The sequence below is a fragment of the Stenella coeruleoalba genome (assembly GCF_951394435.1).
Source record: "Stenella coeruleoalba genome assembly, chromosome: 19".
Taxonomy (NCBI): Eukaryota; Metazoa; Chordata; class Mammalia; order Artiodactyla; family Delphinidae; genus Stenella; species Stenella coeruleoalba.
The window spans coordinates 53,963,339-53,976,314 of NC_137165.1; the positions used below are offsets into that span (position 1 = coordinate 53,963,339).

Consider the following 12,976-nt stretch of genomic DNA (forward strand, 5'->3'; position numbering starts at 1 on the left):
GGATGCAGTCAGACTCAATTCAGTTAACTTTCACCATTTATTCCCAAAGAGAGAAGGCATATAGCGTTCGGACACGACCAGATACAGTTTGATCTGATTCAAATAGCTTAAAAAACAGATTCTCCTGAACACCAGCCTGGTCCAGGGGATGGACCCGAGGGGCAAAGGCAAGGAACCAGCTAACGATCATTCCTATTTACGTGGAAAATCTCTGCACAATTAAAAAAGTAAAGTCGTTGGGCCAGTCCAGTGAAGAGGTAATAAGGTGTTTATTAAAAACTTTTTCACCCAGAGGCAGTTAACATTTATAATTTAAAACCCAGCCCACTACAAAAAGCGGGGAGACGGGGATAAAAACTGTGCAACATTGACAAAAGGACCGAGAGGGTCAAGGCCCGAGGAGGGAGAGCCCCAGGGGCCTGGGGTCCCTCCTCTCCCAAGGCCAGGAGCAGCAGCAGGGTGGGCACTGGGGGTGCCCCCAGCCCCTGCACGGCCCAGTGCACGGGCCTCTCCAGGTGGGGCAGTGCCCCCAGGAAGAGCCGTCAGTAGTGTGTGTTCGTCGTGCAGAAGGAGACAGAGCCACAGCGACTCAGGAGCACCCTGGGCGGGACGGGGGCCTCAGTCACCCGCCTGAGCCCAGACATGGAGGTTTTCAGGCAAGTGGGGGTGTGTGTCAGGGCTGGGATAGGCCTAAGGGCCTTGGGGAGCGGGGACGGGGGCTCCTGTCCCTCCTATCCCTCCCCAGGAGCGTGCCCCACCCCACCGTGCAGCAGCACCCAGAGCCCCTACCTCCCCCATTGCTGAGGCTGTACCCCACGGCCACTCGCGGAGAACGCCAATCACCACAGCTCCTGCATGGGCAAAGACAGGGCCGTCACCGTCCACGGGGGCTGCAGACAAGGACCCTCATTCCCAGAGCTCCCCTGGAACGTCTCCCGGCACCAGGGGCCCAGCCCTGCAAGCCTGAGAGTCACTCACCCTCGGTCTCCCTCCAGCGTGCTCTGGATCTCCTTCAGGACTCCTGCGGGGCAGGGGGGCAGGGGTGGGGAGCAGAGGCGTGGTGAGGCAAGCTGGGGCTGGGCCAGACACCCCCCTTTCTGCCCCTTCTACTGATGGGGTGAACGGGACTGCCCTCCTTCAGGAAAACGGCCCTCGTTCCCACCCTGGCCTTCCAAGCACGCTCCCACCCTCCGCCCCGCACATCCCCCCTGCCAGCCAGCCCACCAGCACCTGCCCTGACTCACTCTCGTCATTGAGCAGAGCGTGCTCCATCACGGGGCCCGACCTCCTCTCTGGAAGGCAGAGGCCAGGCCAGGTGAGCCTTGGGCCCTCCTCTGCCCCAGCTCCCTGCTTCTGGGGGTGGGGTTGCTGAAGCCTGAGCCCAGGACTGGAAGGGAAGCTGTTTCGACTCCCAGCCCGAACACCACCTGCTCACCTGGGATCCCCTTCCCTCCCCAGGTGTGCTCACAACGCCTCGGCCCCCACACGCCCCTGGCCCCCGAGAGGCCTGTCTTACCCTCTCCATCACTCTGGCTCCCTGAATTCCTGTGGAGAAGAGACAGTAAGGATGGGGGGGCCACTAGGCTCCCCGTTCCGGAAAGCCCTGGTCCCGTGAAGAATGAGGTCGACTGACCAACTTGCGTGGGAGGGTGGGGCATACAAAGCGGGGCAAGGAGGCAGAGCTGGGAGGGTGGGCTGAGTTCACGGGGGAAGGGGACTCTGACCAGCCCCCAGGGGGCACCCCAGGGAAGGTGGGGTGAGGAGGGGCTGGAGCAAAGGCCACCTGGCCTCTTACCCACCTGGCTCGGCACGAGGCCTTTTCAGGGCCCGATCTGTCGCGGAGACGGCTGTGGTTCTTCGTTTCTGCTGAATCCACCAGGCACCGGGGCTCAACCAGCCACTTGGTGGAGAGAGAGAAGCGCTCAAACTCGGAGGGTGAGATCAGGTAGAAACCTGGGGGGTGGAGAAGCCTGGCAGGTGAGGCCAGCCTGAGTCTCCCGGACCTTGTGGCTGCCAACAGAGCTGCCCCCCCAGGGGGGCTTAGGGGCCAGAGGCTCCCAAAGTTCTCTGCCTGAGGAGCCTGGCCTTGACCGGAATACCCCCGACTGCCCTTCCCAGCAGCCCTCGCAGCAGAGCAGGAGCCCCAAACGCAGCCCTGCGGGCAGAGGTCCCGACGTGCCCACCGCCTGCACACCTTGGCCATATTTGGTGAAGACGCAGGAGGCGATGCCGCTGACGTCCTCCCGGCGGATGCAGCTGTACCGCACCTGGGGCTTGAGCAGGGGCAGCGAGACCACCTGGATGTCGCCCAGGTTGGTGAGGACAGCCAGGTGGTGCTCCCCGTAGTCCTCGGCTCGACAGCTGCCGAAGCGGGCCGCGCTGACCCGCCGCACCCGCGAGCCCTCCAGGGCGGTCAGCTTCAGCTTCAGCCTGGCGCTGACCTTGGGCAGCGTGAACACCTAGGGCACAGGGCAGCCGGTCACGCCTGAAGCCAGACCAGTTTGCAGAGCTTCGTCCAGTCAAACGAGGACTTCCCGCTTCCCTGCCCGAGGCTGCCGCTGGGCCTGGCCCTCAGATGTGTGGTCGCTGCACTCAGACTGCGAGGACGCCAGTCCCTGTCTGTGTTTTCTGTCCCTTACCCAGACATAGGTCCTGCTTCAGTGTCCCCACCACTGACCCTGGGGTCCGGGGCTCCATCAAGACCCTGCTTCTTTCCTGTGCCTCTGCAGCCCTCACACAGCAACTACAAACAACGTTAAGTGAGTCCCAGCCATTATCGTTTGTGCCAGGGATTCCCGGGGGACCCCAGCTCCTCCCATAAGGCACCTTGAACTGCTCCTCCGACACGACAAGCAGCTGGTGGCTTCCCTGCATGTCGGGGCTCTTTGACAGGTCGTGGGCCACCTCCAGGGGCTCGGGAAGGGGCACGCTGTGTCCGTCCAGCACCAGGATCCCCACCACAGGCGCTCGGTGCATCAGCTGGATCTCCTTGGCTGCGGGGACGGAGGGAGGCGATGGGGCCGGTGGTCGGGCGCAGCACGAGGCCGGACACACCCTCCCGCTCCCAGCCGAGGCAGACAAGCGCTCTCCCCCCGGCCGGCACTCACCCTGCTCCGCCCGCACCGGCTCATCCATCCTCCGCTCGGCGGGGGGCACGCGCAGGGCAAAGGCGTAGACGGTACCTCCGTTGGTGCCAGCCCACAGCGAGGGGCAGTGGCGGGAGCCTGCCAGGAGGCAAAGGTTTACATCTAACCCCTGGCTCTGGGGGTCAGGGGGAGCCAGGAGACCTGGCTCACTACCTGTGTGACTCTAAGGTCAAGTCAGCAAACTTTCATAAACCTCAATTTCTTCCTCTGTAAAATGGAGCTGCTGTGGGCCCTGCCTACCTCCTGGGTGTAGACGAAAAAGGCTGGGAAGGCTCTCTGACGACCCAGAGACCCAAGCAGATGAGCCCAAACCCGGGACAGCTCGGCCCTCGAGATACAGCAGCAGACAGCCCTCAGCCCACCCTTGCCCTGGCAGGAGAAGAGAAACAGCCAGGGAGCTTCTAGAGGGCCTACTGGGTACCAGCAGGCACGTGGCACGTCCCAACGCTCGCAGCCACTCTAGGAGGAAGCTATCCCTCCATTTTACAGGGGGAGAAGCGAGACCCAGAAAGGCTAAGTGACACGTCCAAGGTCACACTTCTAGAGAGTGGTGGAGCCTGGATACGAAGCCGGGGCGATCAGACTCGGAGACCCAGGCACGGGAGGGAAAGGGGCGGGCGAGGGCTCCAGTCTCCCCTTGCTCACAGGGGGAACCCCTCTTAGGGGTGCACCAGCCAGCAGCCTCCGACACGCCCTCACGCCAGAGGGCCCCCCACCTCAAGCTGGCCACTCACTGTCCCGCAGGTAGGTGTCAGCGAAGTAGAGGGTCCGGACAAAGCCCGTGAAGGAGTCCTCCGCCGAGCGGGCCTCGATCTTGCGCTGCACGGGCGCCAGCTCCATGTTCTGGAGGCCAGTCCTCTCTGCCCTGCTGCTCCCCTCCTGCACCTGCGGTCAAGTGGGCCAGGACTGAGGGTGGGCTCTCGCCTTCCTTCCCGGGGGCATCAGATTGCTCAACAGCGGGCCTTCCGGGAAGAGTGGCCACAGCCCCTGCCACCGCCTGCCTGGTAATACTGACTGAGGACGTGGCCCTGAGGCATTACAATGACTGCCTTTCACACTTAGGGAAGCCGAGGCACAGAGAAGCAGTGCGGCGGATCCGAGGTCACAGGGTTGGTGGGGGTCGGGGGTGGCCCAGAGCCCGTGTCTATGGCCAAAGCAGGCGGGGCAGGGATGGGTGGTGGGGACCTGCCGCTGGCTGCTCCGGGCTCTGCCCGGCTCGTGTCCGGCCCCGGCCTCACCTCTCCCGGAGGGCCAGCAGGCCGCCGCTTCCTGCTGGACACCCGGCTGCGACGTATCCGGCGGAAGGACTGGCGCAGGGACTTCTTTAGGGACTTCACACGGGACAGCGGGCCCTCCAAGGCTAGCTGGTCATTGGGGTGCAGCGTGCACCTGGGGGGACGATGGGCCATCAGCGTGGCCAGGGCCCGAGGGACCTTGCCAATCCAGGCACCAATCCCAGACCCGGCCACCCCGGGAGGTCTGCTCACTTGACAAAGACCTGCCGCCGCTGCTGGTGGTCAAAGAGGCCAAAGCCGTGGCTGGTGCCGAAGGCCACGAGCCGCCACTCGGAGTGCAGGGCCAAGGAGGTGACCACAGCCGGGGGCTGGCACTGCACCAACACAAAGGGCTGGAAGCCGGGCTCGAAGTGCACGGGCCCCGGGCGGGCACACAGGCGCTCGTGCCCCTTCCAGCGGTAGCCCTCCTGGTCCTGCAGCAAGTCGGCCTCCACCTGCTCCACCGCGTGCTCCGCCGCCTCGTCATTCAGCTCCAGCACCAGCACCTGGGCGGGGCGGCAGATGGGCTGAACCACCCCCCGGCACCAAGGGACGGACGGCAGGACCTCAGGGACCCTAACGGCAGGGGCGGCAAAGGACCCAAGCTCCACGCCAAGGCCAAGGGTCAGAAGTGCCCAACCTCTGGCTCTTAACCCTGATTTCTGGAGGAGAAAGGCCTCCCTCTAATGGGATCAGGGAACTTCTATTCACTGGGAGAAATCAGAGCCACAGGGGCAGGGGATGCACCAGGGGGGCGCTCAGGAAGCTGGTTCCTGGCCCTGCTGCCCCCCAAGACTGAGAAGCAAGCTCGTGGGCCTGGACGCTGCCCAAAGTCACCTGATCAGCCCTCCCCACGGCTCCGCACGCCCAGCCCGGCCCGCTACCTGCCCTGCCGTGCCGGCCACAGCCAGGTAGCCACTGTATCTGCAGAGGAAAATCTTCTGGATGCCCAGCCGGGGATCGTCGCTGTAGGGGTCGAAAGAGCCCACCTGACAAGGGAGAAGAGCTCCGTGAGGGGCCCTAAGTGCTGGGCCTGGCCTATCCCCGCCCTCCCCGGTTCCCAGGCTCCGGGCCTCACCTTGCGGAGGGGGGGCCACTCGTCCTCACCCTGGGCACTGAGGCTCTCGCTGGGGTCTGTGTCGGTGAGGAACACCCGTACCGTGCTGAGCTTGTAGAGCAGCCGCAAGCAGACGCCCGAGGCATCCCAGAACCGCACTGTGCCGTCCTCGTGCCTGTGGGCAGAGCCCGCCTGCCGCCCGTGAGAAGGATGCCGGGCCAGAGGAGCCCGGGACTGGCACGCACACCCCCCGAGCTCTGCTCCCACCCCACACGTCCCACTAGGCAGGAGAGTACGATCAACGTCACCTACCCCGTGAGCAGCAGGTCCCTCTGGGGTGGGGCCGGGGCCAGGCTGGTGCCACCGTCGATGGGCCACTCCTGGAGGAGATGACGGAGAAGTTCATGGGCGAGCCTGGCTCTGGGCTGGGGCGGGGCTGGGGCCGGGGCCAGACCTACCATGGTGGAGAAGTGTGTGTTCTGCCGGCTGCCGGCAGCGATGATGCGCTCCCACAGCTTCAGGGGGATGTTGGAGACATGGTGGGAGCAGGTGATGGCGGAGCAGTGCAGGGAGGCCAGGTAGGGAGGCTGGACCGGCGGCCAACCAGCCGTCTGCAGGTCAATCACGACCAGCTCCTCCTCAGCCAGCACTACCAGGGCATAGGGGTCATCAAGGGCTGTGGGGACAGGCCAAGGGTCAGGGGCTGCAGGAGCCACTGGGAAGCAGTCTGTCCAGCCTGGCCCTGTAGAATCTGAGGCTCTAGGGCTGGAGCCAGGGAACCCACATTTTAAAAGCAAGCTCCAGATCCAACAACGCATAAAAAGAATTATATGCCATGACTAAGTGGGATTTATCCCAGGTATGCAAGGCTGCGTCAACTTTCGAAAAACAATTAATGAAACCCATTGCATCAAGAGGCTAAAAAAGATAAATCGGGAACTCCCTGGCAGTCCAGTGATTAGGACTCTATGCTCTCACCGCCAAGGGTCCGGGTTCAATTCCTGGTTGGGGAACTAAGATCCCACAAGCCGTGTGGTGTGGCCAAAAAAAAAAAAAAAAAAGAAAAATCACATGATCATAGCGATAGATGCAGAAAAACTATTTGACAAAACCCAACATCCATTTATGATTAAAAAAAAGCTCTCAGTAAACTAGGAATAGAGGGGAACTGCCTCAACTCGATAAAGAATATCTACAAAAAACCTACGGCAGGCTTCCCTGGTGGCGCAGTGGTTGAGACTCTGCCTGCCGATGCAGGGGACGCGGGTTTGTGCCCGGGTCCGGGAAGACCCCACATGCCGCGGAGCGGCTGGGCCCGTGAGCCATGGCTGCTGAGCCTGCGTGTCCGGAGCCTGTGCTCTGCAACGGAAGAGGCCACAACAGTGAGAGGCCCGCGTACCGCTAAAAAAAAAAAAACAAAAAAAACCCAAAAAACCTACGGCTAATGTAATACTTAATGGTGAGAAACGTGAAGCTTTCCCACTGAGATCAGGAACAAGGCAAGGTTGCCTCCTCTCACCACTCATTTTCAAGTACTAGCTAATGCAATAAGACAAGAAAAGGAAATAGAAGGCATACAGATTGGGAAGAAAGAAGTAAAACCGTCTTTGTTCACAGATGACATGATCATCAATGCAGAAAACCTAAAAGAATCGACCAAAAACTGGCCCTGGCTCCCACCATGCTGTCAGGTATGAGGAGGGAAGAAGAGGCTGAGAAAGGAGGAAAAGGAGGTTCGGAGTCTCCCTCCAAAGGGCCACTGGTGAGGCTGGGAGAACACAGCCCAGGGTGTCCTGAGCAGGCCTGCCTCCCTCACCTGGAGGCCTCGGGCCTGTCAGGTCAGAGTCATCTAGGGAGGAGGCCCACCCTCCTGGAGATCTCCCACCAGGCCTCCTCTCTAGGTTTTGACACCAGCCCTTTCTGGTCTTGCCTGTCACCCAATTTAGAAAGCTGACTCAGGGCTTTGTTGGCCTGGCTGAGTTCCAGGAGACCAGCTCAGCTGGCCCACACTGCTACCGGCCCCACCCCACAAGGAGGGCTTCACCATGTCCAGGCCAGGAGCCCTTTGCCTCAGCCAGGTGGGTGTTAAGCCCAACAGTGTGGATCTGCCCACCTTTGGGCCAAGTCCCAGCTGAGCTGGGGGAGGGCAAAGAGAGCTTGGGGTGGATGGGAGGCGTGGCCAGCAAGGACAAACCACAGGCCAGCAGGGAAGGGGAGGGAGCAGCCTTGGGGACACAAAGAAGAGGTGCAGTGGGACCTAGGGACTCAGGGGTGGCAGCTCTGGGAACGCCTGCAGGCCCTTCCTCTTTGTTTATGGATGGGGGTGGGCCGGATCCCCACACCTCCTGGTGGCCTGCCCTTCACACTCACTCCCGCTCGCCTACCAGCCTCAGGGTTCGCCTCAATGAGGACAGTGAAGTCGATGACACGGGAGGTGAAGTCAAAGGCTGTCTGCTGGCCATTGTGGATCACTGAGATGCAGTGGCGGTCCCCATAGCTGGCCCGTGGCATGCCGCCCTGGAAGATGGTGAAGGGCAACCTGGCAGGCACAGAAGAGCAGGGGGTGGGCTGCTGACGCCGCCCCAGAAGCCAAGGTCTGAGCCAGCCGTGGGGTGGCCCTGTGACTGGCCTCTGCAGCAGGGCCTGGCATGAGGGCTGGCCTCAGTGTAAGTGCTCACTCAAGGTTCCCAGGAGGGGCTGGAGCGGACCCCCGTCTCTTCCCAACTCAACAGCCCCGGAGAACTTGGGGGCCAGCAGCGGAGCACACAGGCTGCAGGCTCTGAGTCTCTGCCACCACTCCCGTTTCAACCAGAGTGCCCTCTGTCCCCCTTTTCTGCTTATACATCAGGTCTCCCTGTATGATTCCGTTTGAAGAAACAGGTCTGCTCCTAAGACAGAGTTTGGAACCTGCTGGTCTGAATCATCTCTCCAGGAGGGTGGAAGGGAAAGAATGGGAATGAGTTTTCAGGAATTAGTCGGAGAGAGGTATGAACGGCACCCCCCTTCCCTTCCCTGGAGACCCGGATATGAGACCTAAAGGCAGTCACTAGGCACCATCTCCCCCAGGCAGAGGTTTGAGCAGCCTTTCCAGCTCCCCAGGAAAGCTCTAGAAAGGGAACAGGACAGAGCACTGATACCTACCCCTGCTTGGTGGTCAGCCAGAAGATTTTGGTAATAGCTTTGCAAGGAAAAGGGCCTAAAAGAAAAGGAAATACCTTGAACGGCCCTCCCGCTCTCAGAGGCCCGCGGGTCTGCAGCACAGATCCCGCAAACCTGCGGAGCAGATCTAGGCTTGGGAGTCTCGCTGTGAGCAGTTCCCAGAGAAAGTCACAGTGCGTCTCAGAAAACCCGCTGTGTGGCTTCGGACACAGCCTTCACCATCTCTGGGCCCCAGGTTTTGCTTCTGTGAGTTGGACACCTACATCTGAAAGCAGGAGAGACCGACTGGGGCCAGAGAGGACACCGCCTTGCTCACTGGAAGGCGGTCCCAGGTGGCGGGCAGAGCACTGACCGTAAGGCACACAGCTGCGCAGGGGCTCCAGTTGCAGGGTGTCACTGGACACGGGCCACTGGCAGTAGCTGCCGTCAGAATGGCAGCTGACAATCAGATGGCCATCCCGCTGCCAGCAGACGTTCTCCAGTTGCTTCACGGTGGGAAAGGAGAGAGAGTGCGCGAAGGCTGGGATCAGGGGTGCGGTTCCATCGCCTGCACCCCCATGCCTCAGATGGGGGCTGGATGTGTTATGTGGGGTCTGGGAGAACCATGTGGCACCCCTACCTGGCTGCTGAGGAAATGACAGAGCACACAGCTGCCCTGTAGGTCCCAGATGACGACAAGGCCCCGGCTGTAGCCAATGAGGATCTGGTTGGGGTCCCGAGGATGTTCCTGCAGAGCCTCCACCATCTCAAATGCCCGCCTGTGGCGGACCTCCTCTGGCAACCTGGGCGAGGGGAGCACCGTGAGCCCACGTCACCGTCCACCGGTGGGGCGTGGCTGAGAGCGTGGCACAGCCATGCCCGGCATCCCCGAAGCAGCGGGCACGGAATGTGCCAGCGCGGAAAGGCTGCCAGGACACGTCATCAAGGGGAGAGAGAAGCAACGCATAGAACAGGGCAGCGATAGAGAAAACCCCCTAAGGATGCAAACGCAGGTGGCATGACTATAAGGAAAAGCAAGGAAGTGGTTTCCAGAAAAGTCGATGTGGTGGTCACCTCTGGGGGAGGGAGGGAGCTGTGACAGAGAAGGGCAGGTGGGGGACCCTGGGGGCCTGGCAAAATTTTGTGTTTGCCCAGAGTTGGCTGCAGAGACGCTCACTTAACAAGAATCCATTAAACTGTACATTCAAACCTAGTGCATTTCGGCAAGGTGTTGGTGTTTCATGAAAAAAAAAAAAAGTTTTTAAGACCTACAAAACAAGACTCTCTGTATCAGTTGGCCTGGCCTTGAGCCTTGACCCCCTCCTCCTTTTCTGGGCCTGGAATGCTGGTGTGAAGTTTGGAGGTGCTACACCAACGGAAGACCGTGAGGTGGCAGGCACAGGACCAAACGCCAATACCGAGCAGGGCGAGTAGGAAATGGAAACAGCCTGGATCCCAAGGGCATGTCTACGCTCAAACCCAAACCAAACCCTCTACACTTAGAACAGGATTTAGACCAACAGGAGGGGTTCCCAGGGCACCCAGGCTGGGAAAGCCCAGCAGGGGCTCCTCCTCGACTAGACTCCCACCGGCGCGGGTACGGTGGGCACTGGTACCGCCACACACTGAGGAGCAGGTCCTTCCACCGTCCTGCCCACAGGCCAGGCGCCCCGGCTGAGCACCAGCTGGGCCTGCCACCCTGTAAACAGTCCTGCTCTGACCATGGTCACGCTGCCCTGACTCTACCATGCCCAGTGCTCAGAAGGACCCGGCCCCAAGCAGGAATCCTCCCAACCCAGCAATGCCCAGCCCTGCTTGACCATCACCCGGGGCCTGACGACTATGTTACAAGCCTGGCCCAGGGCCCTTAGGAAGGTCTGGCATGAAGCAGCTCCACAGCCCAGCACACTGGCCTCCTCCCTGCCCCTTTTTTTTTTCTGTGGTACGCGGGCCTCTCACTGTTGCGGCCTCTCCCGTTGCGGAGCACAGGCTCCAGACGCGCAGGCTCAGCGGCCACGGCTCACGGGCCCAGCCGCTCCGCGGCATGTGGGATCTTCCCGGACCGGGGCACGAACCCGTGTCCCCCGCATCGGCAGGCGGACTCTCAATCACTGCGCCACCAGGGAAGCCCTCTCCCTGCCCTTCTTCACTGCAGAACACTCCACGGCCATCAACCTGGCTCCCGTGGGCTCCTGCTGGACTCCTCCATCCCCTCCTGTTTTGGGCCCTGGCCCCCCTCCACACCCAGACCTGATCTGACTCCCTCTCTCCCACGGACACCACCATTAACGAGCAAAGATTCTCAAATGATCTCAAGAAACCTACAGGTTGTGGCCGCCAGGGACTCGGGGCCATGGAGCCTGCAGGCAAACGAACATGTGGCAGAGACTCCAAAGTACAAGCATCAGCAGAAGCTGCCCGGCTGATGCAGGGAGGTCTGGGCCCCGTCTGCCCCACTGTGGAGCCCTGGGGCTTTGAAAGAGGTGGTATCTGTGCCAAGAACGCTGGACTGAGAGTTCGTATCATTGCACAATCATTTTGAGCCTTGTTTTCCTTTTAAATGAGGTGACAAGTTACTCCCAAAACCCCTTTTAGTGCTGGGATGCTAACTCTTTTTTGGGGGTGAGATTCTCAATTTGGGGGACAGGTGGAGAGCTGAGAGTCTGTCCTCCCATCCCTACAGACTTCCCAGGAGAGAAATCATAAGCTCCTGAGGCATAACCGGCATGGAAAGGAGAAGGCCACTCGAGGGGACAGGTTCCTCAGGGCACGAGGGTCTCCGGGCCTGGGGCTCACCGCTGCAGCACAGCATCTGAGCTGATCGTCTGGTCCTCCAGCGCGCGGAAAGCCGGCAGCTGCACCACGAACACACTGCCGCTCTCGGTGCCCAGGTAGAGCAGCTGGCAGGAGGAATGCGGCAGGACCACGGTGATCTGCGTGGCACTGGGGGCGGCCCTGCAGAGGGAATGATGGCCCGTGAGCTGGCCCTGCCCAGGCAGGGGGGACCCACAGATAGGATCCCCCACTCCCTCAGCGGCCCCAGGGAAAGCCATGCCTGCGGTGGGGAAGCAGGCCGGTGAGGTCCTTTGATGGGGTCCAGCTACTCAGGCCCGGACAAACATACTGTTTTTTTTTCTGCCAAGACAGGAGACAGATGGCAGAGAGCTGGGGCTAAGAAGCAGAAAAAAATCCCTTGGCGCCTCCCACGTAGGCTCTGTGTGGGATGGGGGGAGGCGGGCCGCAGCCCTGCCAGCTCCTCCCAGGGCACCCTGGAGTTGGTGCACGGGTCAGGCTGGCTAGGAGAGCAAGAAGACAGAGTTCTTACCCTGGGGGGCCACGCAGCGTGAAACTCTCATCTTCCTGCAGCTCCGACACCCCGCCTTTGACCTTCAGGCTCCACAGGTGCAGGCTGTTGTCGTCCAGCAGGGTGACCAGCTGGCACTAGGCAGGAAACGGGGCAGAAGCGTGCTGTCTCGTTAACCAGGGAGGGACAGCATTCACCGTGACCTTTACACACTGGGGCGGCCCAGCCTGTGCGGGTCATTTCCAAGAGCTCCAGAACCAAGAGACCCCCAGCTCCTGTTAGGGTGGCCGTGAACGGCAGCTGGGGAAAGACAGGTTTGTCCCGGGTCCTCCCATCAGCACCAAACCCGGGGCCACCAAACGCCTGCCTTTCCATACGTCCTTTCTGGAAGATGGGAAAGTAAGAAGGGCATGGGGGCAGGGGGGCCTCACCTGGCCAGGCAGGAAGTGGATCTGCACTACCGCATTGTTCTCACGGTGCAACCCCATGAACTCCACCCCTGGGGCACCGTAGCTGGGAGTAGCAGGCTCAGGAAAAGCTCCACAAGGCAGGACCCCACCCCTCGGCCTGCCCGCTGGGCCCACGTGGCAAGGAGTGTAAATACCCAGCAGCAGAGAAGGGCTGCTGGGGGCGGGGGTTGGGGGGGTGGGGGGGATGTTTAGGGTGGGGAGGGGACAGCGGGGGGCCTGCCCTGAAGGCACCGGGCCAGTAACCTGACCCCTGAGGGTAAAGCCAGCCAACCAGGGGGCGCTGTCGCAGCCAGGAGGGGTGAAGCATTATCCTGGCAACTGTTAGGCTGTTCACTGTACCCCTGTCCCCCACCCCACCGAAACCCATAACCTGAACTGCAACAGACTGTCAGCTACCACGTGGTGGCACCTGTGAGAAGACGCACAGGGCACCCGTGGGCCCACCTACGGCAGCCATGGCCGTGAGCCTTGGCGCTGAGAATCGTAACCGGGATATGGCCGTGGCCTGGCAATGATTAACCACCTAAGGAAGGGCTGAGCCGATGGAAGCTGGGCCTCTGCCCTCCTGTGTACACACCCCCTGCAGC

At 61.3% G+C, this 12,976-nt stretch overlaps 1 protein-coding gene across 2 annotated transcripts in view; it reads right to left on the bottom strand.

Annotated features, from left to right (window-relative positions):
- Nucleotides 1–258: 258 nt before the first annotated feature.
- Nucleotides 259–12,976, bottom strand: part of LLGL2 (LLGL scribble cell polarity complex component 2) — a 33,751-nt gene continuing 21,033 nt past the window's right edge. The window contains exons 4-26 of one of the 2 annotated variants that reach the window (XM_079904361.1): nucleotides 12,351–12,432; nucleotides 11,941–12,056; nucleotides 11,412–11,570; nucleotides 9,256–9,418; nucleotides 8,989–9,121; nucleotides 8,619–8,673; nucleotides 7,862–8,016; nucleotides 5,936–6,153; nucleotides 5,790–5,857; nucleotides 5,499–5,652; nucleotides 5,305–5,409; nucleotides 4,634–4,926; nucleotides 4,385–4,535; nucleotides 3,881–4,031; nucleotides 3,108–3,224; nucleotides 2,827–2,993; nucleotides 2,195–2,459; nucleotides 1,800–1,953; nucleotides 1,517–1,545; nucleotides 1,245–1,292; nucleotides 979–1,021; nucleotides 790–851; nucleotides 259–600 (exon numbers count right to left, since the gene is read on the bottom strand). In XM_079904361.1, the coding sequence (XP_079760487.1) occupies nucleotides 590–600; nucleotides 790–851; nucleotides 979–1,021; nucleotides 1,245–1,292; nucleotides 1,517–1,545; nucleotides 1,800–1,953; nucleotides 2,195–2,459; nucleotides 2,827–2,993; nucleotides 3,108–3,224; nucleotides 3,881–4,031; nucleotides 4,385–4,535; nucleotides 4,634–4,926; nucleotides 5,305–5,409; nucleotides 5,499–5,652; nucleotides 5,790–5,857; nucleotides 5,936–6,153; nucleotides 7,862–8,016; nucleotides 8,619–8,673; nucleotides 8,989–9,121; nucleotides 9,256–9,418; nucleotides 11,412–11,570; nucleotides 11,941–12,056; nucleotides 12,351–12,432 (2,899 nt within the window). In that variant the 3' untranslated portion in view covers nucleotides 259–589. Of the gene's footprint in view, nucleotides 601–789; nucleotides 852–978; nucleotides 1,022–1,244; nucleotides 1,546–1,799; nucleotides 1,954–2,194; nucleotides 2,460–2,826; nucleotides 2,994–3,107; nucleotides 3,225–3,880; nucleotides 4,032–4,384; nucleotides 4,536–4,633; nucleotides 4,927–5,304; nucleotides 5,410–5,498; nucleotides 5,653–5,789; nucleotides 6,154–7,861; nucleotides 8,017–8,618; nucleotides 8,674–8,988; nucleotides 9,122–9,255; nucleotides 9,419–11,411; nucleotides 11,571–11,940; nucleotides 12,057–12,350; nucleotides 12,433–12,976 lie in introns of those variants that run through there. The other variant, XR_013825018.1, reaches the window with a different exon arrangement.